The following is a 23,214-nucleotide window of genomic DNA, read 5'->3' as shown; positions in this document are numbered from 1 at the left end:
GAGGAGGGACGTGACTTCCCCAGGGGCACACAGCTGCTAAGTAGCAAAGCCAGGATTGGGATTCTCCCACGAGGAGTGGGGGATGGCATAATACCCTCAGTGGTCAGGAGGGGCGCTGGCATGGGCGTGCGGGTCACCACACTCTTGCCCCCCCCACTTCTGTGTGGCCCTTCCAAGCCACCTCCGTCCTCTCTGCCTCAGTTTCCTCCTGCAGTGTGGGGTCCACAGCAGGCCCACCTGTGATGTGGGTCACAGAGGGTCACGGAGGCAAAGCGCTCTAGGAAGGAACCCTCCACGTGTCCCCACTTATTTGTCTCTGTTATGTGAATTCCTTCTCTTTGGGAGAGAGAGACATGGGGCAGTGAGCCCCTCAGGAAAGGTGGGGCCTGGCAAGAGCTGGTGAGGATGTACACTGGGGCTGGGGTCCTTCACATCGAGAGTCTGCTTTCTGCTGCTGCCTGTGGCCTCCTCAGAAGCGGCCTGGGGTCGAACAGGAGTGGGCACACCATTTGCCTGGGTTTGGGTCATGTGATTATTCACTGCTAGGATCGCATCCAGGGTTTGTCCTGGTTGGGGTCACAGGGGCTCCTGTTCTACAGGAAGACTGGAAATAGTCACCTACGCTGTCCAGGTGCAAGTCACACGTAAGGGACTGCACAGATGTGGGTGAGAATAGAGGCCAGGGGAATGATCTGCCTGGGGGAAAGGGGCCATACATCAAGGAGGCCTTACCGGAGGAGGTGGCCCCCAAGGAAATGGAGGATGAGCTGACCAGGTCGATGAGCAAGGGGTGGGTGGGTATTAAGGCACATGGAACAATGCATATGGAACCCAGAGGAAGAAGTTTGGGGAACTCCTGGACATCATGGCTGGCCTCTGGTATTTGTGGAAAGCTGTCTAGGTGAGGCTGTAGAAGTCACCAGTGGCTTAATCTCCACAGACTCTGGCTAGTTAAGGAGTTTGGACTTTACTCTGTAAACCCAGGATGGCAGATCTGTGACTCAAGTACCACCACTAGCCACTGCTGTGCCTAGGGCAGACATTGCTAATCAACCCACCACTAGCCACTGCTGTGCCTAGGGCAGACATTGCTAATCAACCCACCACTAGCCACTGCTGTGCCTAGGGCAGACATTGCTAATCAACCCATCACAGCATGGAGTCAGGATGTGCACAGCCCCCCAGGCAGTCCCAACTGGCCCATCCTGTAAGTGCCCAAGATGACACTTATTTGCTACTGCCATCATCAACGGGCATGATGACCATTCTTCCCCATTGCTTATGTTGTATGGTTCAACCCAGCACCCAGAGTACTTTCCTGGTAGAAGAGGAAGGCATGTTGCAGCCTCCAATTCCACCCAAGCTACCAGGCTCCCGTGGGGCTCCGCTGCCTTGCAGCGAGTGCCGGGTGAGTTTGGCCCTTCCTGGGAAAGCAAAGCCATTTTTCCCAGTGAATCTGGGCTTGAGCACCGTCTCGGTGCAGACCCACCTCTCCCGGGTGAGCCCCTGTCTATCGCCCTGTAGGTCCACAGTCCAGTGAGTAAGCCTGGGGCAGCCCCGGATGTCCAGCTGGGGCCTGGCTGAGAAGTGGGGTCACTGGGGGAGGGCTGAGACCTGGCAGAATTCTGGGCAGGACTAGGGAAAGATTAGGAGAATTTTCTCCTGAAATTCAAACAATTGGACAATCTGTTCTGGATCGATTTAGAAGCAGTGAAGTGAAAAAAAAAATCAGAAAATATAGTGTGAAAGCTATTTTCTCTCTCCGTTGGGAAGAGGCATGAGCTGGAGTTTATTTGTGGACTGTCCGGGGCCGTGCCCAGGGCCGCTCACCTCCTCGCTGCCCACTCCACCACTGCCCTGGCCCATCATTCCCCCATCCCTGCCACCTCCGCCTCTGTGCCCAGTGCTGGGCTGGGCAACCCGGGGTCTCAGGTGGCATCCCTGGCTCCAGCCTCTGGAGCCGACAGCCTGCAGGGGCCTCAGATGTGGATATACCAAGATAGGCAGCCGAGGAGGTCTCTGCTGTGCAGACAGTGGGTGAGGGGACATGGAGCGCCCCCATCCTGCTCTCCAGACCATCCTGCCTTCCATGTGAAGGACCAGGTGTGTCTGTCTGGTTCACTCCTGTACCCTCAGGGCCTGGAGTTGGGGCTGGCACCTAGTAGGTGCTCATTAAATTTCCTGCGGGGATGCTGGGTGGAGGAGGGGAAGGGAGGGAGGCAGGAAGGAACAGAGGCTTTGCGTGAAGTGATCTGCTCATGGTCACACGTTGTTAGTGATGAAGGTGGGATTGGAGCCAGAGCTGGGATCCCGAGACCGTCGATGTGCCCCCTTACGCACAGCACCCCGTAGCCCCCGGCCCCCCAGCCCTGGGGCCAGGAGCCAGGCCTGAGGCATCGTGGGGCCTCCCACACTGATGAGCCTTTTCTTTCCTCCCGGTGTGGGATCATTCATCACTTGAGCCAAATGCTGATTGTTTTCAAATAAACCTGTTCCTGTGTGGGGCCAGACCGGAGTGGGTGGGCAGGGATGGGGGGAGGTGGAGAGGTGGGCAGGAGTGCAGGTTCCCCCTCCCAGCTTTTCAATCTGAATTGTCCCCCAGAGGGAAGGGACTCCCCAGGGCCTGCGGTGAGTTGAGTTCCAGAGAAGTTCAAGCAGGGGCTAGATCTGCCGGGATGTCCTGCGCGTGGGGGCGGGCGCGGGCCCCAGCTCCAGGTGGGAAGTGGGACCAGCTGATTCCCCAGACTGTCTCCTCTGTTCCCCCTGAGGCACTGGGAGAGGGGGAGATGCCCAGCGGTTTGGTTTGAAGGCATGGCAGCTCCCTCTCTATCCCTCACTTCCTCTCAAATACCCGAAGCCAAGAGCCTGAGGCCCAGAAAGAACACTGACTTAGAAATGAGACCAGCTTGGGACCGCGTCCCAGTAGCTCAGCAGCTGTGTGACCTTGGGCAAGTGACACCGCTCCTCTGATTCTTAGCTTTCTCATCTGCAAACCATGAGCAGCAGTTCCCCAACTCCCTTTTTTTTAATTAAAGGAGACAGCATTTGTCAAATGCCCATCATGGGGTTGACACATAGTAAGAGCTCCAGAATCATCTCTTTCTCCCACTGTCACGGTGTGGAAGACCAGTTATTATGTACAGTTTAACTCTTGTTTGGGTTCTGTGGCTGCACGCGGGAGCCCGTGGGCTTCAGTCCAGGGGGAACTGCCTCGACAGCTGGAGAGCCCTGGGAGCCCCAGATGGCTTCTAGTCCACCTTTAGCCACCGCTTTTTGATGTTACCTCTCCATTCCCCAGAAACTTTTGAGCCAGCATCCTGCCAAAGCAGCACGCTAATTAGACCTCCACAGTACTGTTTACCTGGGTGTCAACCTATGCTGTGGAATTTAGCAATTTTCTCTGCATTATAAGCAATGTTCATTTTCGAAAAGGAGGAAGGCTGCTAGGATGGGAGTCACGTTTGCCCCTGGAGGACCCACGTGATGAAGGTTCGTCCTCCCAGCACCAGGCTCTGCCCCAGTGTCTGCGGGGCCCCTCCCTGCTGCGCAGGGCGGGTGTTGGCTGAGGACGGGGCCTCCCTGCCGGCTCTGTGCTCTGTCCCTTGCTCTGTGCGTCTTCAATGACAGGGTGTCGTGTCAGAGCCTCCCTGGGGGATGGTCAGAGGCCTCTGGCCACTCCGAACACCTGCAGACATGTCTATGAGCGATTCTTTTGTTTCCAGAGTACAAACTCAGCATCAGGATGGGTCACCCACTTGGGGAGGACACAGCAGGAGCCAGATTAAACAGAGGAAGTGCTGGCTTCAATGAGGAGTTGCCCCAGGCTGGGAAGAGGGGGAGCAGACAGCAGGAGAGAAGCGCCAGTGAAATGGCTCAGTCTGGTCTGATTCCAGAGCCCAGCCTCCCGCCAGACACCTGGTAGTGCCTGGACCTGATCCCCTCGGCCTGAGAGCCGGGCTTCCCTCCCATCCCCTAAGACCTGAGGCCGCCGTCCTCTGAGACCAGGTTGAGGACCTGAAGGGCAGGCACTGGAGGGGTCTTCCCTGTCTCCAGGCCCCTGCCCCTCACACCAGTCCGGTGGCAGACCCCCCAGGCTCCCTGGGAGACTGGCCGTGGGAGGGGCCGCCGGAGGAGGCAGCAAAGCCCAATAGGCTCGGATGGCTGAGTTCAGTTTGAGGTGCAACAAGTCTGGGGGCCCAGGGGTGGAGTTGAGCAGAAGAGGCCACTGTCTGTCCAGGTTGGGGCCCAGGAGAATTGCGGGAGGTGAGCCGGTGTTTGTAAGCGCTCTGGGAGGACGGCCGAGAGCCACCTTTGGAAGTCTCCTGTTCAGCCGTTGCCACCAGGGAGCCCTCTTGGGGTGCAGCCTCCCAGGTGAGGCCTGGCCTGGTTCACTGAGGGCCAGTGTGGCTGACCAGGCTGGTGACCCAGGCCTGGCTCACCAGTGGGGCAGCTGGCACTTTCAAGAGAGAGAGGTCCAGGCCCGGCCTGGCTCTGGGTGGCTGCTGGTTTCCTCCCGCTCAGGTCAGCAGCTTTGGTACAGTTACCAAGAGTGTGGCAGGAGGCTTGTTCACCCCAGAAGTGGAGCTAGGTCTGGGGGAGACGCGTGGATGTGGGCCCTCCAGGCCAGCCAAGGGGGGTTAGGAGTGCCCGGCTGGGTGGGGCAGCCGCCCGCACCATCCCTGTGGTCTCGGCTGCCACCCTATTTGCATAATTTTGAAGTTGATTGGCCTAAAGGCAACTTCGCTTAATCACAGCTGACAAGTCTCTGGTTGCAACAGCATCTGCTTCCAATTAGCTGCGCCGTGCCGTGGTTTGTTACACTCGCTCGGCAGCCCCTCTCCCAGCACCCCCACCGCCCAGCCCCCCTCATCAGACCTAGAAGGACCCCACTGGGCCTGTTGGCTACCTGGAGAGCTTGCCGCCTGCTCCCCGAGTGTGGACAGGTTAGCACACAGCCTCCGGGGCAGGAGGCACAGGCCTCCAGAGAGCCTGCGTTTCCAGGCAGCTCCCAGGAGATGCGCCAGGCTGCGGACTGCACTCTGGGTACCAAGGGGTTTAGAAAACTGAGCTGCCTGGTTTTGTTAATAAAGTTTTGTTGGAACACAGCCTCCGCCATGAGTCCGTGTGGCCTCCGACTGCTGTCCTGCTGTGACGGCAGAGTTAAATCATTGTGATGAGGCACCCGGCCCACAAAGCCCGTGACCGCTACTGTCTGGCCCTTCACAGAAAAATTCCCAGTCTCTGATCTAGCACAGTGGTTCCTGAACTTGAGGGTGTACCAGAATCCCCTGGAAAGCTGGTAAAACGCAAATCCCTTGCCCCCACCCTGGTTCTAGTCCAACAGGTCCCAGCTGGCCGGACATCTCGCGTTTCTCACCAGCTCCCAAGCAGAGCGCAAGACCGCACTGCGGGCGTGTGCGGTCCAGCCACCTCCGAGGTCTCTCCCAGCAGTTTCCATTCACTCATCCTACTCTAAACATCATCCTCATCAGACAGAAGGGAAGCCAAGGGTCTGAGAGGTCCCTTGCTTCTCCAAGGTCCTGAACTTATAAACGCTGGCTCTTCCCCGTCACATGCTACACTCTTCACCCAATACCTCACCCCAGGCACAACACCCCCCAGGGCTCACCGTGCCCCCGCTGGGTTACCTGGCTTGGTCTGTTCCATATTGAGTTCCACACCAGGGCCTGCCGTTAGTAACAGCGACCCCTTGGCAAGTCAGAGTGCTCTTGTTCTCCTTGGGCTGGGAGAGCGTGATCCTGGGAAGTCAGGATGTCAAGGGCATGGCCGAGAGCGCTTGGCGCCTGGCGGGGGCTTTGCTGCCTCCCCCTTCCCCAGCATCTGCAGTTGGTGGTGGGTTCAGTTACCAGCATGTGTTTGGAGTCATTACCCCCAACAGGCTGAGACCCGGGCTGCCACCCCTGAATCACTGATGTCACTCTGTGAATGACAAGGTTACCTTGCACACGGCACCCGCTTCATGTCTCATCTTCCTGTGACCTGGGAGGGTGGGGAGGCAAGACTCCCACTTACAGAGGAAAAGCCGAGCTTCCCTGTGGCCAGGTGGCCTGCCCAGGCAGGTGACAGGTGGCGGTGGGGTTCCGTGCCTGGGTTATGACATGTCGGTCCACCTGGTTCGGGCACTTTGCTGAGTATAGGAGGACCTTTCATGACCAGCACCCCCAATTTATAGATGAGGAAACTGAGTCACCGAGAGCTTATGACCAGGAAGCACTTGAAGGGGCCGGGTGACCGGGGCTCACAGGGAGGAGGCTGGGAGTCCATGTGAAGACAAATCCTTACTGGAATCAGAAAATCCCAGCACCGGGGATCCACCTCCCTGAACCCACCACCCAAGGTGATGGCCAGAACATGGGCCCCTGTGCCCTCACCCACCCCCAGTCCCCGCAGGGCCCACCACGACCCACACTGCCCTCTGTGCCTTGGTCATGTGCATGCTTCACAGCTCTTTTTAGCTTCCTAAGGTGATGGTGCAGATTGTAATCTGGGGACCTAAGTTTCTCCCCCAGCCCCAGGTTGCTAAAACGCCCCGTGACATTGGTGTGGCTGTGGTTCACTTTGGCAGCTGCGGAGCGTTCGGTGTTTGGACTTCTGCTCCGCGTCCTCCCGTCTTCCAGCTGGGCTGTCTGCAGGGTTTTCCTCTCATAAATGGTGCTGCCGAGAACATTCTCGTACCTCGTGCCCGCCAGTCAGCAGGGCCTTCGCTGAGCCTGGAGGGGCGTTAGCGCTGCTCATCACACGGTCACGGAGGACCCACTGTGTGCAGGAGGACGCCGTGACAGTAGCCTCCCCTGGGCCTCCCTGAGCTTGCTGTGGGTCGTGCTCCCTCCAGATCTGACTCCCCAGCCCCCCAGGTAAAGAGGAACTCCTCCCGCGTGGCGGCATCACCAGAAGTAAACGTAGTGACGCGGCTGCACTTTCATATGACGGCGCACCCGGCTCAGAGAGGGGAAGGGACTCGCCCAGGGTCACACGGCTGAGACGTGGCAGAGCCTGTGCGTTCGGACCCCAAGCTGAGGGCCCTCCCTTTCGGTTCTCTGCTGCTGTGCTGAGCCTCAGACCAGAGGCAGGAGGGGAAGCCTCGTTACCTGGCTGAGCGCTGCCCCCAAACTGGTCCCGTAACTTACTGCGCTGAACGAACCCTCGCCTCACTTTTTGTGATTGGTCCCTCTGCCAGGAACGCCCTCCCGCTCTCCCCTGGAGCCCACTGCCAGACCTCCTGAATTGAGTCCCAGCTCCACCACCAACTCGCTGGGTGACCCAGGACAAGTTACTTAAACTCTCTGTGTCCCAGTGTCCACATCTGTAAATTGAGGCTAATCACAGCATCTCCCAGTCGTTAGGATTAAGTACACACCCGCTCTTCCAGTCCCACCAGCTGCTTTTCCTGAGCTCCCGTGGCCCCCTGGTTTCCCCAGCACAGCACCAGTCACTCTGGGCCACCACTGTCCACATGGATGGTGACTAGGTAAGGGGCACCCAGGCCTGTCTGAACTTAGCACTCTTTCTGCCTTAAGCAGAGCACCTGTGTCTTCAGGGGACAAGGAAGGCGGTTCATCTCTGGCCCAGCTCAGGCCGGGCAGGATTCCAGCGATGGGCGCAAGGCAGACTGAGCCGGCTTCCTTTGTAGGCTGGCTTTAAATGCCACCGTAGCACTGGCCACCACGGAAATGCCAGTTGAGGGCGGAGCAGAGGGACAAGACACAGAAAGCCTGAGTGTGGAGACGGCTGTGGGCTGGGGCGGTGCCCGGGGAGACCCGGCTGCGGGGCCTGTGGGCCCTTTGTGTGCAGATGTGCACATGATGTGTTTCCAGCAGCCGCTGGGATGGGCAGCCCTGCCTGGATAAGAAGTTCCCTGCTGCTGGCTGGGGTGGGCTGGAGCGGCATGGAGAGGAGACCTAGGGAGTCAGCCCAGCTTTGGAGTCAGGTGGACACACCCCCTCCATAGTCTGTGTTTCCGTCCTCAGAGGGCAGGGGGCTGAATGCGCTCACGGATGCACCTCCCGGGGCAGTGCCTGGCGCAGAGGACGGGCTCCAGCTGTGGCGTCACTGACCCGCACTTGATCAAGGAGCTTGAGGGCCCTGTGGGGAATTCACACATACGGTCTCTCGTGGCGTGAAGCACTAGCTAGATGCGCCCCTGCAACCCCAGGTCAGCTGCTTCCGAGCTGTGAGACCTTGAGGGGACACCCTCAGTTTGCTCACCTGTGAAATGGGACTCAATGACGTGCTGTGAAGACACAAAGCCAGGCAGACCTGAGCCTGGCTCCGGGGACAGTCCCCACGTGGCAGCCCCAGGCGGCCCTGGCCCTGAGCTGGGCTCGCACTGCCGACGTAGGGCCAGGGCCACCTCCCAGTTCTCCCTGCCCCGGAAGAACCAGCTGCGTGGCTTTCTGCACAGACCAGCTACCATGCTCCTTTGCCTATACAAGGCCTGGCTGAGTCGCTCTCATTTTATTGGGGTTTAGGGTTGATAGTGATGGAGGAAGGCTGGCAGCTGGAGGGGCAGGGTTTCTGGTCTCTGCATCCCAGAGCTGAGCAGATAAGGGCGTCCCCGAATCCACGCTGTACGGGGGCACGAGTTCCTTCAGGAGCAAACTCTCATTAAGCCCAGGCAAAGCCAGGGTCCCTGCCCTGGACAAGTGCCCCGGGGGTGGGGGGAGCACAGCAGGCCACAGAGACCCTCAGGCCCAGAGGGATGTGAGGGTCCCCAGTGAAGGGGAGGCGGGGGGAGAGCAGGCTCTGGGCGGAGGGGCTGGGAGCCCTGTGCGGCGCACAGTTGCTGGCACCGGGACCCCCTGCTCAATCCCAGCTCCTCTGCCGCAGGCTGTGTGACCGCAGGCAAGTTGCTGACCATCCCTGTGCCTTAGAGTCTTCGCGTCAAGAGCCTCACACAGAGGGCGAGTGGGAATAGAGGCTCAGATGCTGGGACAAGCTCCATGCTGTATGGACCAGTGAGGGAGAACAGAGGAAGTGGAGGGAGGGGCATGCCGGTCCCACCTGGACCGACTCCAGCCCCCTTTTCCACCTCCCATTCTCCCTTCAAGCTCTTCCCCAGATTCAGCTGCCCTCGGGGCCCTGCCCTGATGACCTGGAGCCCATTCCCATCTCCTCTTCCCGCCCAGATCCCCTAGATGCACACCCTGCTGGCCAGTCCAGCGTGGCCAGCCAGAGGATGGGGAAGACAGACCCCGGGGCCCCCTCAGGGTCATGGCCGGCCCCTGCGAGTGTCGGCCAGTGCCTCCCTCCCTCCCTCCCCTCACTCGTCAGATTCAGACATAAGATCTGCCTGCACAGAAGTCCCAGCACACAGTAGGTGTTCAGATGGCTCTCCTGTCCCCGCCTCACTTGTCCTCTGCTCTGCTTCCCGCCCCTTCCTCACCTGAGAGGGCTGAGACCCTGTTTATGGTGGTCCTCGTGAGTTGTGGGGGTGGGCCCCGCAGAGGCCCATCAGCACCTACTATGTGCCGGGAGCACTCACCAGGCCTCGCCCGCCGCTCTGGCCTTGTCTCCCTGCTCCCCCCTCTTTCCACTCCTGCTGTGCCAGACTCGTCCCCATCCCAGGAGTGCTGTCCCACCTCTTGGCCTTTGCATGTGCCAGTTCCCTGCTGGCAAGCTCCCTCCCCAGGCCCCCCAACCTGGTCTGGATGAGCCGGGGACCTGTCGGATCTCCTGTTCCTCCGGGGCACCCCCGACCCAGACCAGGTCAGGGTGCTCCTCTGAGCTCAGACGCACCGAGTCACCGCATGTATGAATTAGGTGGGCTTTACAGGGGTGGGACGGGTCTGTCCAGCCCACCAGTATCTGTAGTCCCCAGCCAGTGCCACCCAGCATTACACTCGGTGTGGAATGAATGAATGAATGCCTCCATCACCTCCTTGGCCCCTCCCAACACCCCTCAAGGTGGGTGCGTTACCCCCACTTATAGATGGGAAACAGGCTGGGCTCCGGCTTCTCTTCTTCCCAGAGAAAGAGGGTCCCTTGGGCCGAGGCCCCTCCCACAGAGGGAGGCTGGCATCGGGGCTCCGAGAACTGGGAGAGAAATCCCGGGCTGCCCTTCGACAGCCTGCGTGCCTGTCTTTCCTCTCCCAGCCCTGACACTTTAAGTGATTCATTCTTCATGTGATATTTTTATGTTTCTCCAGTGGGAAAAAAATGCCCCTGGGATTTCCAAGGGTTGTTTTATCTCCATGGTGTAGCCAAATAATTCGGGAGAACGGATAGAACAGAGGGCCTCACGAGGTCTCAGCGACACCCTCCCCTTAACCACTTGCCCTGAGACCTGGTGTGGCCCCAAGAGGGGCAGAGCATCCAAGCCTTGGGCTTTGCAGCCCAGCCTCTCCCAGCTGTGTGCCCTTGGGCAGACCTCTCCCCTCCCTGGGCCTCGGTTTCCTCACCTTTGAGACGGGGAGGGCAGCTGTGCCCCCTTCAAGCACTCAGGAGAGTGACACGCACGGAGGCCTGCGTGAGGGCAGAGGGGGCCCTGGCCGGGGCCCAGGACGGGACCGCGGAAACAAGCTGGGTTTAGAGCTTGAACCCAGAGCCTGGTGGGTGGAGGTGGGGGTTGGGATGTCGCTGAGGACTGAGAGCTCTTCGGGAGATCAACTAGAATGTTGTCCTGTGGGAGGGATTTGGGGGGCAGGAGTGGTTTCCGAGTTGGTGGTGACCTGCACGATGTCCCGTGGTCCTGCTGACAAGGACACCCCATGCTGCGGTGTGCAAACTCTCCTCTTCCCTCCGGAGTGGACCCTGCAGTAGCCCTGTGGAGCACGTGGTGTCATGTCTGCCTGATATGGGGACAGTGGGGCTCAGGGGATGTACACTCAGGACTCTGAGCTGTCCCACCTGGGCTACCCTGGACTCTGGGGGACCTAGCCCTCTGGAGCCCTGGAGCTGGGGTTTCTTGGCTTAGGTGAGTGGCTGCCACCGTGAGACTGATGCCCAAGGTTGCTGCTGGTGTTGGCAGTAAAAGCTGACACCTTGTCTCAGTAGAAGTCAGGCTGAGCCTCTGCCTGCATCTCCACTGTTCCATCTGAAAGTTTGCTCTTTGCAATAAAGTGAACCTGGCATCTAGGCCTAAGAGTGTTGACGGTGAGTGTTGCTCTTTGGGGAGCAAACATTCACTCAGCACCTACTGTGCGCAGAGCATCCTCTGCGGGGGATAGAGGGGCATGGAAGTCCCCTCCCCACTTCAAGGAGCTGGTGCCTGGCAGGGAAGCAATTAACCAGCAGGCGGGGCAGCAGGCAAGTAGTGCTCACTGAGGCACCAGCCAAACAGGAGAAGGGGCTAGCTCGGTAGGCGTGGCACTCAGGCACACCTTCCTTTGCTCGGGGGCACCGAGCAGCATCTCAGGTGCCTAAACCATCGGCTTTGGAAACGACAGTGGGCAACATCAGTTAAGAGGCATTTACAGAGCACACCTGCTAGATGTGCTGGGTGCCCTGCTAACCCTTCTGGTCTTTTCTCTCTTCAATACCCCAGCAAGGCGGGGGCAGGGACAGGCCTGGTTTCCATTTTACAGATAAGGAAACTGAGGCCAGTGAGATAACTTGCCTAGAACAGTCAGCTACTTAGCGGCAGCACTCAGATTCCAGGCCAGGGGAGACGGACTCAGAAACCTTTGTCGTTTCCCCTACCAGCACCCACCATGAGCCCCTGCTTGGAGTCAGACAGACTTGAGTTCAAATCCCATCCTGCCAGCCCCTCAGTTCCAGATAAATCGTGCCGGCTCTCTGAGCTGCAACTTGTTTATCAGAAAAATGGAGATGATGATGCCTGCATTCATTCAACCAATCCAACAAGTGTTTATAAAGTGCCTACTATGTGCCGGGCCCATGCTGCCTGGTGCTGAGCCCAAACCAAGCAGTGGCAGCAGGGCCAGCTTCACGGTGTGTGATCGGGGTAGTCGCACAGGGACCCAGGCTCGGAAGGGCCCACGCTTGGTTTAATGCTCTGCTGTTGCTGAATTGCTGAAGAGTTTTGAACAGAAATGGTTCTCTGCATTTTTCATTTGCACTGGGCCTGGCGAATTATGCTGCCGGTCTTGGGTCCCTGTCCTTGTCCAGGTTACAGTCTAAGGGAGCTGATGGACGCTGCTCAGAGGGAGCCCCTGTGCCAAGCATGCAACTATAAACAGCCATCTGTGTTCTGAGGAAAGGTGGACAGGCCGTGAGCACACACAGCAGGGTCCTCAGCCTCATGCAGGGGTCAGGGGAGGCCTTGGAGGACACAGGCTCTGGGGGACTCATCCGAAACTGCCAAGTGACTGCTGGCTGTGCAGCCCCAGCTGCTGGAGAACGTGTCGCCGTCTGGCCTGTGTCCATCTGTCCTTCCGTGTGTGTGCTCCGGCCACCTGGCCTGGCTGCCCTGCCGCTCCCTCCGCAGGCACCGGGGGGTCAGGAGGACGCACTCTGGCCTTGCTTCCCACAGGTGCTATTCCTGGACTCTGGTTTCTGAGTGAGATTTCATAACCTCTCAGTGGACATTGTCCTAAAAACAAAAGTTCGCAAACTCAGAATTGGGTCTGCAAGGCCAGGAAAGGCCCTGGAAGCCCGGGGACTGGCTGGAGGGTAAACATCGCCGCTGAGACAGTGTGTGCTCCCACAGGTGCGCCGGTCACACGTGTGCCCGTGTGGGCTGCGGGGGCGCGTGCACGCATGTTCACGCGTGTGTTGCAGACACGTGTGCACGTGTGTGCTGCCTGCGGGTGTGAACACACTCATCTGTGCCTGGAGACAGGGCACAGGAGCAGACCATGGGTTTGAATCCTGGCTCTGGCCCGCCCCTCCCTCCTTGTCCCCACCCTGGGGAGGGCAGTGGGACAGCCTAAGGGTGTAGGCAAGCCGGCTTGTCAGAGTCAAGTGCTCAGCACGCTCCGGCCCAGGGCCGGCCCCGGGGCTGGCAGCTGCTCTCCCCGGCGTTAGCTCCAGCCCCCGCCTCTTGGGCACCTACTGCCCACAGGACGGTTTGTGAGGCCTCGAAGGGCTCTGCCCCTGTTTAATTACTAACTCGCAGCACTCACACTATGACGAATGGTAAGAAGAATGTCCAGGCTTGATTTCTGATTCACCATGGAATCCATTGCTTCCTGACTCTCCCCAGGCCACAGTCCCGTGGTGGCCAGACCCGGTCCATCTTGTTTGTGGCTTAACCCCACGCCCACCGCCACCCAGCCCTGGGCGTGGCCCCCAGTAGAGACTGTCATGTGTGCATTGATGAGCATCCAGAAGATGACCCTGGGCAGTGGGGATGGAGAGGGCGAGCAGCAGCCCAGGCTGCTTCCTGGACCTGCGGGCACTGGAGCCAGGCCTGGGGTAGGTCTGATTTGAACACCAGAGTTGGGGGGAGAGATGTCCAGGGAAGGCCCAGCCTGAGCAGAGGGCCCGACTCCTGTGCTCTGCCACCAGCGACTGGCACCCAGGAGGCTGGGACAGGACCCGTCCTCACCCCGCCACGGGGATGACCGCAGAGCTGCAGCCCTGCAGGGGAGGGGCCAGGTGGCATGTGTTTGGGTGACCAGTGTGTAACTAGTCACGTGCCCTCCTTTATTCTCGATGTCGGGAAATGCAGGCTCAGGTGGCAGGGTCTAAAGGCCAGGTCCCCTGCAGCAGCGGTCTGGGTTCTCAATGCCCCGCCTGCCACCTGCTTTTCTCTAACCCCAGTTTGCTCTCAGGTCGAGACACAAACCAAGCAGGCAGCGTGCTCTCGCCCATGCCAGCCTCCAGAGCCCACCCAGAGGTGCATCAGAGGGAGAACTCTGAGAGTCGGGGACCTAGCTGACCCCAGAAGCTGGGTCCAGGCTGCCTGCCTGCAGGAGAGGGGAAGGGTGTCCCCAGCCTGGGGAATAGGGTGTGCAAAGACCCAGGGGAGAGGCAGATCCCAGAGGCTGGAGTGGAGGAGCAGAGAGAGTGAGAGGCGGCAGCGAGGGTCAGACCACACGGGGCCTCCGGAGTGAGCGCGGACTTGAGCCTGCAGCTGCCCCGACCCCTCAGGAGGTGTGGGTGGGTGGGCGAGGCTGGGGCAGAGGCAGCTGGCTGCAAGGAGCACACCCCACAGACATTTTTGGAGTGCCAGCCCCATCGCAAGTGCTCTGAGGCCTCCCTTCAGACAGTCGTCGCAAGGACTCTGTGGATGTGATACTATTTTTATCTCCTTTTGGGGGCCGAGGAGACTGAGGGGACTTGTCCCAGGTCATATGGGTGTGGTTACAGAAGGGGGGGGCCGGGCAGGGTGGCCCAAGCCCAAGGCCCAACCTCCAGGCCGTGCGGCCCTCGGCCTTATCCAGGCAAGAGGTGATGCTCTGGGCCACACCCAGGGGAGGTCAGGTGGGCTGACAAGGGGTCTGCTGGCAACCAAGAGAGGGTGTGGGATCTCCTGGCATCGGGCCAGTGGCCCCCAGGCGTGGGGGCTCCAGAGAGTCCGTGGCAGAGCCCCTCACACAGCACCGAGGGCCCGCCCGCCAGCCCTCCCTCCCTCCCCCCGCCCTGCCTAGCCCGGCTGACGTGAAAGCAGGCTCTGCTGTTGTTGCTGGTGGGGTTTAATTCATCTTTCTCGGCTCTGTTTCTCTTCACATGCCCTCCTGGCCTCTCCTCTCAGGCCTCGCCAAATTCGGTGTTTAAAAATAATCCTCGGATCTGGGCACAGCACTCCCTGGCTGACCTGAGGGGTGGACGCGGAGATGTGCGCCTGACTTGTGATCCTGGAGGCAGCCAGAGCGTGGGGAGTCCCGCTCATCCAGAATGTTCTACCTGTTCTTTGAGTTTTATTGTTGGTCACAAGCTACCATTGTGGATAGTTTACCAATTTTCAGAGATGGAACCTGGGACCATAAATCGAATCTGTCCACAGGTAAACGTGCTTCTGGGGGGGAGGCGGGAGGGGGGGAGGGCTCGGGAGGCCCTGGAAGCTCCTATAGTGCCGGGAGGGAGAGCAAATATGGAGGCCGGACTTGCTTCCTGTCTGAGCCACTGAGTGGCTATGTGACCTCAGGCAAGTCACTTCACCTCTCTGAGCCTCAGTGTCCTTCTTTACCAGATGGGAGGTTGATGTCTACCTCATCAGGCAGTGGGGGATTATCTGAGATAACACGGTGAAAAGCCAGCATCCAGGACCTGTAAAGAACTCAGCTGGTATAAGCCAGACCCGGGACAGCAGCCCTATGGCTACAGCCCCCAGAGCAGGGCCGGGCCCGGTGGAGCGCAAGGAGGGGCATCACTCTTTCAGCCCCAACTCCTGCCTCTGCTGGAGAGGCTTTCCCAAAACGTCACCAGTGGGGAGGTCCCAGGGGGCGGCACCTGACAGCAGTGACATGCCCAGGTTCCCCGCTGCAGACCCCCTAGAGGGGTCGCGGTGAATATCAGTGTTGTTGATGGCGTGACCCTGCAGCCGGCCCTCTCGTGGAAACCTAGCACAAATGGCAGCCATGGCATTTCTAAAGCAGCCTTCCGACCTGGCCAGGGATAGAGAACCTGGCTTCCAGCTTTGCCGTCTCAGGTCGTTTGAAATGGAATTTTTATGTAAATGCCCAGTGACGCACAGTGGGGTTTTCTCTCCACCACGGGTTCAGCCTTCAGTGCTGGCACTGAGCTGCCTTGGGGACCTGGGGTGGTAGGGCAGTCCCCACCCCCACCCGGAGGCCCCCACCCCAACCTCTGCCCCACAAATGGGGCTGTGGCTTCTGTCACCTGTTGAGGCAGCCACAGGTGGGCATGAGGGGCCCAGCTGAGCGGAGGCGACTGAGCAGACCACGAGGACTGCCCTGTTGGACAGGGGACGGACGTGCAGTGCGTCACCAAGGCGGGGCACACCGGAGCTTGGTGGACCACACATCCACAACAGACCTGGGGGCTGCTGTTGATCCAAGCATGAGGCTGGTGCCCCCCGCTGGCTGGCTCAAGCCCAGGCCTATCATGGTCCCTAGAGGAGGGCAGGAGGACCCATTGCATAAGCTGGGGGATGCCTTCACCCAGCACATCCTGAGTCCCTAAAACCCAGCCCAGAGACCCTAGCCTAGAGTAGGGGTTTGCAAGTGAATATTTATGAAGGGAATACATGAATGAATAAATGAATTAACATGTTAATAAGAGAAGAGATGGAATACAATAAGCCTCAGTGGAGTGACAAATTTCTTCCAACTGATGGAATCAAGGCAGGCTTCCTGGAGGAGGTGGCATTAACATAGCTTCTAAGGTAGTGTAGGATTTGGACTCACAGGAAAGAGGAGGGCACCCCAGGTGTGATTAGACAGCCTCCCCCAATACATGCAGGGCTTATAAGTATGAGCAGCAGGAGGGAGGGCAGGGCACATGACAGAGGTGGACCCCCCCCACCCCCACCCCCACCCCAGCATTTGTTCAGGGAATCCGCTCTCAGACTGGAGCCCCGGCTCAAAAAGTAGGTAGCCCCAGCCTTCAGGGGCTAGAAGGGCACAGATTCTGGAGACCTGTCTCAGCCCTCAGGGGGCCCTCTGCTTCCCCATCTGTGGGATGGGGCCACATTGCTGGGGGAGAGGCATCTCGGAGACAGCACCCACCACCACCCCAGTGCGTTTTCCAGGGCTGATCCTTAGGTTTCTCCAGTATGAAATCCTTTCCTAAGCACTTTCAAATGCTTTAATCTCCTTCATCCTCCCAGGAGGGCCCTGAGGGAGGCGGGGAGGAGGACCAGGCTCCGAGCAATTAAACAGCTCACAGTCCATAGGGGTAGAGAGGCCTTCGTGCAGAGGAAGGAGGGGCACCCTCCCCAGGGGCTGACACCGACTGTCACCACCATGAGTAATCGCCATATTAAGGCATCTTACCGCCAGGCCACCCCCTTTTCTTATTCTTGCTTACCAAACTCAGGAGCAGCACCTGACGCCCTCGGTGCCTCCCTGCTGTCCATGCTGTTGGTGAGAAGACCAAGGCCCCAGAGCAGGGCGGGACCTGGCCGTGAGCATCCTGTGTTCGGCCATGAATCTGGCATCGTCTCCTTGTTCTGAAGCTTCCGGCCTCTGGGTTGACCCTGGGTTGCCTCTGCCTGCCACCACCAAGCAGGATTCAGAGCTGCCTTGGACCCACGCCGGTGTCCCAGAGCTCTCCCAGACCAGGGGTTCCGTGAGGCAAGGGGGTGGTGTGCACCACCTCGCCTTGCCCAGAGCTTGGCACATAATAGGCGCTCAGCAAATTAATTCCCAGCCACATGCAGCTACAACCCAGGCAGGGCTCTCAGTGGGCCATGCCGTGCACACGGACGACACTTGGGCCTCCTCCCCAGCCTCCATTCCCAAACCCCTTAGGGGAGGGGCTGGTAATAGCGAGGTAACCTGTCGCTTCAGGTTTGTCCTGAGGCTTCAGCAACCCGATGTAAGGTGGATACCTTAGGTGGCCTGCTGCTACCTGCCCTTCCCCCCACCCCCCACTGACCTCCCCACTGCTCCCACCTCAGGGCCTTTGCACTTGCGGCCCCGTCACTCTGCAGCACTTCCTCCAGTCACCACCGTCCATCTCCAGAACTCTGTGATCTTCCCAAACGGAAACCCCGTCCCCATGACACACTCACTCCCCACTTCCCTCCCCCAGCCCTCCTCCCTGCCTCTGTGGACTTGCCTGCTTTGGGATCTCACATGAGTGGGGTCATAACAGTACTTGTCTTTTGGTGTCTGGCTTATTTCACTGAGTGTAATAACCTCAAGGCTCATCTATACAGCAGTCTGTGACAGAACTTCCTTCCTTTTTAAGGCTGAGTAATGTTCCACTATTATAGGACCTCCCGCCAAGTCGTGTTTACTTGTCACCCACTCGCCGACCACATGGGTCATTGCCACCTTTTGCTATTGTGAATTGCGCTGCTCTGGGGGGTACAAGTATCTGTTTGAATCTCTGCTTTCAGCCTTTGGGGTGTAACCCCAGGGGCCTCGTAGCATTTGAACTACTCATCTGTTTGGGGGCTGTCAGCCCTCCCCAGTAGAATGTAAGCCGGGGCAGGGACAGCTTCTATTGAGTTCTGTTTCCAGTTGATTTAGTTCATTGCTGTGTCCCTAATGCCTGGAAGGGGCCGGCTCGATGCATGCTTGTGGGGGGTTAATGAAAGACACGGTTAGCGACACAGCAGGGAGACCTGGGTCCCGCAAGTCCCCCACAGGTACACGAGCTCCCCACCAGTCGCCAGGCTCCCCAGTCATTCTCATTCCTGTGCACTCGGGCGCCCGCTCACCAGCCTCAGCCGGCCTCAGCCCACTGGTTATTTCCACCACCTGAGCCATCCGTCCTCCTTTGATTAAGTCTCATTTTGCCGTGAAAAGAAAGGGAGGTGACGGTGACTGGTGGGGGAAGGTCATTCATTCCAGAAAGGAAATTGGATGGTGGCGTTTCCATCATCCACAGCCCGGCCCCCTGCACCCAGCAAACCCACTTCCCTGCCGCGCCTGCCCGTCCCCACCGTGGGCAGCAGAGCCAGTGTCTGCACCACAGGCGAGACAGCCCACACCCGGCCTCTCCTGGCTCTCCTTCAACAGGCAGCTCTCGACGGATCCATGCAAGCCAAACGATGACCAGCTGTGGCCAGCAGCCCTTGAACGTGCTCGCCGTCCTCTCGCTGCTCATTTCCGCAGGTAGACCCTCCGTGACGCTGGGCGAGAGGTGGCGGGGGGGGGGACAGGGACAATGGTCCCTTCCTGGGGTCCGTGCCAGCCCAGCCGGGCTCCTGGGTGCTGATGGGGGTGCCTCGAGTCCCCTGCCCTGCTGGGGTCCCCCTCGTGAGAAGCTAACGTCCGATGCTGTTTGGTGAGAAGCCACTGTGTGCTGTGCCCCCACATGCCTGCCACGGGAGCTCAGCTGGAAGATTCTTGAGGACACTGTGGGGTTAAGGATGGCTGATGGCCAAATTCAGTGATTTCTCTCCTGACCCCAGCAGGTCAGAGTCAGGCAAGGTTGTAGTCACCGCAGATGAGGTGACCGAGACTTGGCTAGCCTGAGACAACACAACCAGTGTTGGGGCTGGATTCTCACCCAGGTGGCGCGAGGCCGCCGCCCCCGCCCCCCGCCCCCCGCCCCAGCACCGGACTGGTCTCCCAGGCTGGCAGTCACCCCAGCAGGTGGCTCTCACTCTCCTGTTTACAGAGATGAACATAGACCAGGTTCTTGGGCTGCTCCAAAGTGAAGCTGGCCGGCTGGAGTCCACCCTACCTCCTGCCAGCAGGGGTGGCCCAGCGCGAGCCCTGGTCTGAGCCAGGTGCCTGTTCTCTCCGTCTCTTCCTCTGTCTGCCTCCCTTTGTCTCTGTGTCTCCCTCTGTCTCTGTCCCTCTTGTGTTCTTTCGCTCTGGCAGAGCTGTTGACACCGGCCTGTAGCTTCGGGCCCTTAACCCTTTGCTGGGGGGTGTGGCTCTGAAGGAGGCCCTGGACAGCAAAGCCAAAGCCAGGCCAAGGCCAAGGGTCTGGGGCCACGGTGCACAGCACTCTTTCCGCACTGTTTTCCCTTGTATTAGCTTGTCTTGTCCTCGCTGTCCCCTGGGAGAGAACTCCTCACCCATTTCCAAGTGAGGAAACTGAGGCTCAGACCAGGAAAGCGACCTGCCCAAGGCCACACGGTCAGTGGACAGTCACCTGTCTGTGAAGTGATGGCCATGCTGACCCAAGCCCTGCAGACAGGGGTGGTACGTGCTCCTCTCTCTGGCCCCAAAACCCCAGGACCCAAGAGAGTCACTCTCCGCTTGGTGATCCCTCTTCACTTGGGCCGGTTTTCCTGGTGACTCAGGACTTGCTGGCCTCCTAGCAGAGTCCCTCTGCCCTCGGGCCCCAGGCATGGCCCGAGAGCCACACTGTGCCCGTGACTGGAGGCTGGAAGTTGCCGCCTTTCATCGTCCACTCATTGACTTACACCTTCCCTGTTCCAAGCAGACCCTACGCTTTGCTGTTTACAAATGCTCCTTGGAGACCCCGGCTGCTGGACCGCCGGTCTCTATCAGTGAGGGCAAGGAGAGGCTGTGATGGCCGGGTGACCCTGCGTGCTCCAGGATTCAGACCAGCTGTCCTGGCTCCTGGCCCAGGGCTCCTTGCGTTCCGGCACATTCTTCCTCAGGAAGCAGCCGTGGCCTCCTTGTATTTGCCAAATGGCCAAAGCAGGTGGTGCTGGCCATCCAGGGCTGGCCGGGGTGAGCCGCCAGGGGCTTCTCCATATCCGCTTCCCTGGCTGGGCCTCCCTCCCACCTCCGTCTCTGCACATGTGGCTCCTCTGAAGCCCAGCTCTCAGGCCCCCTCCCCGGCTCCATCCCCTCCCTGTCCACGGCCCAGCTGGCCCAGGCCTCCCAGTCCAGCCTCAGAGCCCCAGCTAGTCTTCCTGCCCAGCCCCTGGGATTGCTGGCACAGCCAGTTCCCTGCGAACTGAGTGTGAGCAGATTCACAGCAAGGCTGCCCCCTCGACCTGGACAGGGGCTGGACGGCGGCCAGAATTTGCTTCCCACCTCTGCCCCTCACCTCCAGCCTCCAGTGCATGCTTCTCCCAGGCCAGTGGGTCCCAAACCAAGCCTGTCGGCATCCCCCGAGTTAAGACTCAGGTTGCGCCTCCCCCCGCCAAGTTTCTAATTCAGAAGGTCTGCTGAGAAGCTCGAGAAACTGCATTTGTGACAAGTCCCCGGGGGATATGGGTGTGGCAGGTCAGGGACCACGTTTTGAGACCACTGCTCTCAGCCTCAGTTTTCTCCTCTGTACAATGGGAATAATGAGATTAAATGAGATGGTCCATCAACCTGAGGTTTACTTAGTGACCTCTGTGTCCATGAGGGGGTCTTCTGTTTCCCAAGGCCGAGGCTGAGAAAAGGGCCTGGAGGGCCCTTCGGACTCCTGAAAGGCTGGAACCCTCTCCTGAAGTGGTCCTGCCCTGCCTCATGGAAGAGGGTGCTGTACTTTGCGGAAGGGGCACAGGATTACACAAGGCCCCCCAAGCCAGGCTCGGCGCTGCAGCACGTGAGGCCCAGAGGCCCACCAGCCAGCGCAGCCCCGCTGGGACTCCCCTCGGCAGCCCCGGGCGCTGGGAGCTGTGTGGGCTGGAGTCTAATCACCTCTCAGCAGAGACAGAGCTTTCAACTAACTGAGGCGCTTCTGCAAAACCACAACCTTTGTGGTTGGAGAAATGTATTCAGCCTGGGAAGCCCCTTTTGAGCGATACAAATTAGATACAGCAGTCCTTTTTATGAAGATACTAATGAAGCTGGAGACGGCGGCTCCAGGTTTTTTTCCATTGCCGTATTTGTTCAGGCTTTCACGCCTGTTTATCGCCACCGGCCCCGCTAGTAAATAGTGTCCTGGGCTTACAGCGCCATCGGTAGCTGAATAGGGGCCTCCGAGCTGGGGGAAAGGGGGTCCAAGGCCAAGACAGCTTTGTCGCCGTGAGCTGGGGCCACTGAGGCAGGCCCTTGGGGACCTCCAGGTCTCAGGCGCCAGCTTAGTAGAAGCCAAGATCCGGAGGGGACACTGCTTTGTCTACAGCGGGACCTGGTTCTGGCAGCCATGCCGCTCACCGCCCAGCCTGGACTTGTCAGTGAGTCCTCATGGCGATGGAGGAGTGGAGAGGGCCCTGGACCTTGACTCTAGGCAGGCCTGGGTGGATTCCTGCTCCACTACAACTAGCCAGCTCAGGCAGGTCACTCTAGGCCTCCGAGCCTCGGTTTCTCCCTCTGTAAGGTGGGATCCCAGACCTGCCTGCTAGGATGGCCAAATGGATTAAATCTGCTTGAGCCTATGAAGCACACAGTAGGTGCTCAGTTAATGCCGTTTCCTTATTAAGTGCCTTCTGTGTGTAGAGCCCTTGGTGGGGTGATCCACGTGGGGCTTCAGATGCAGCCCTGCCTGCGAGGAGCCCCCAGTCCGCGCAGCACAGTGTAAGCAGGCCTGTAGTCGAGGCACGCCGGGGGAGGTGACAGGAGTCAGAGCAGGCTTCTCGGCAGAGGTGAGGATGGGCCACACTGGACCACCAAGTCTTCCCAGCAAGGGAAGAGGTGAGCCAGACCCTAGGATAGGCCGACCAGGTCCTGCCCATGGTGAGGAGCCCCACTAAGCCCAGGGCCTCTGTTTTCCAGTCTTGTCCGCGCATTTCCGGGTCTGTGAGCCATACACGGACCACAAAGGCCGCTACCACTTCGGCTTCCACTGCCCCCGGCTCTCGGACAACAAAACCTTCATCCTCTGCTGTCACCATAACAACACGGTCTTCAAATACTGCTGCAACGAGACCGAGTTCCAGGCGGTGATGCAGGCGAACCTCACGGCCGGCTCTGAGGGCTACATGCACAAGTAAGTACCACGCCGAGGCCGCGGCCCCACTGCCCTGAGCACGCAACGAGCCAGGCTGCTGCCAGAACACCCCAGCTCCCAGGCAGCTGTTGGGTAACCAGTGCAAGGATGGGTGGACCTAGGAGTCTGGGAAAGTCTTCAGGTGATGGGTTTTCTGGCTTGTTCTGCCCTCTGGACTCTAGCCTTCTTGTCTGAGAATTGGGCACGTAAAAACTACCTCTCAGGACTGCTGTGGAATTTAAATGAAGTCAAGGATGTGGAAGGCTTTTGGGCGTGGAAGATGCTTGGGCCTGGACTCCACAGGCCCCAAGTTCCTTTTTCACTCATTATTTGTTCAACAAATATTGGTTGACTTTCTTGACCCAGAGGTTAATCCCATGTAACCCCTTTCTTTAAGGTGATTAAAACACATGAGACCAGAGCCCTGACGGAGGGGATTCTCAGTGTAAAGAAAGAGGAGGAGTTTGCTGGTAGAAAAGCAGTGGAAATATGCTAAGTAAAGGCACATAGGATCAAAAAAAATCCACTTATTTCTCTTATTATGAGTGAAACTGAGCATATTTCACACATCTGAGAGTGTGTATTTCTTTTATTGTGAGCTAGCTGTTTATGTCCTCTGCTGTTGCCTGTTGAATTTTTGGCCTTTTTCTTATTTGTTTACTGAACTCTTTATATATGAAGGAAATAGGATGTATTGAAAATATTTTCTCTGTGTGTTCTTTGAATTTATGATGATTTTTTTCATCATGCTTAATTTGTAATTGTTATTTAATCTAATTGTACCCATTTTTTTCTTTTATGTCTTGTGGGGTTTGTATCATACTGAGAAAGGTTTTCCATACTCTGAGATTATTAAAAATTCCCTCATGTTTTCTTTTATGTTTTCACTTTTTGCCTTCAAATCTTTTATCTGTCAGGAATTTATTT

The 23,214-nt window shown here is 58.6% G+C and overlaps 1 protein-coding gene across 4 annotated transcripts in view; it reads left to right on the top strand.

Annotated features, from left to right (window-relative positions):
• Positions 1-23,214, top strand: part of SHISAL1 (shisa like 1) — a 134,303-nt gene that overhangs the window by 64,637 nt on the left and 46,452 nt on the right. For 3 of the 4 annotated variants that reach the window (XM_032492410.1, XM_032492408.1, XM_032492407.1), the window contains exons 2-3: positions 18,516-18,611; positions 22,074-22,287. In XM_032492410.1, the coding sequence (XP_032348301.1) occupies positions 18,548-18,611; positions 22,074-22,287 (278 nt within the window). In that variant the 5' untranslated portion in view covers positions 18,516-18,547. Of the gene's footprint in view, positions 1-13,111; positions 13,336-18,515; positions 18,612-22,073; positions 22,288-23,214 lie in introns of those variants that run through there. The other variant, XM_032492409.1, reaches the window with a different exon arrangement.

Source organism: Camelus ferus, chromosome 12 (genome assembly GCF_009834535.1).
Source record: "Camelus ferus isolate YT-003-E chromosome 12, BCGSAC_Cfer_1.0, whole genome shotgun sequence".
NCBI lineage: Eukaryota > Metazoa > Chordata > Mammalia > Artiodactyla > Camelidae > Camelus > Camelus ferus.
This window is presented reverse-complemented; position numbering and strand designations above follow the sequence as displayed.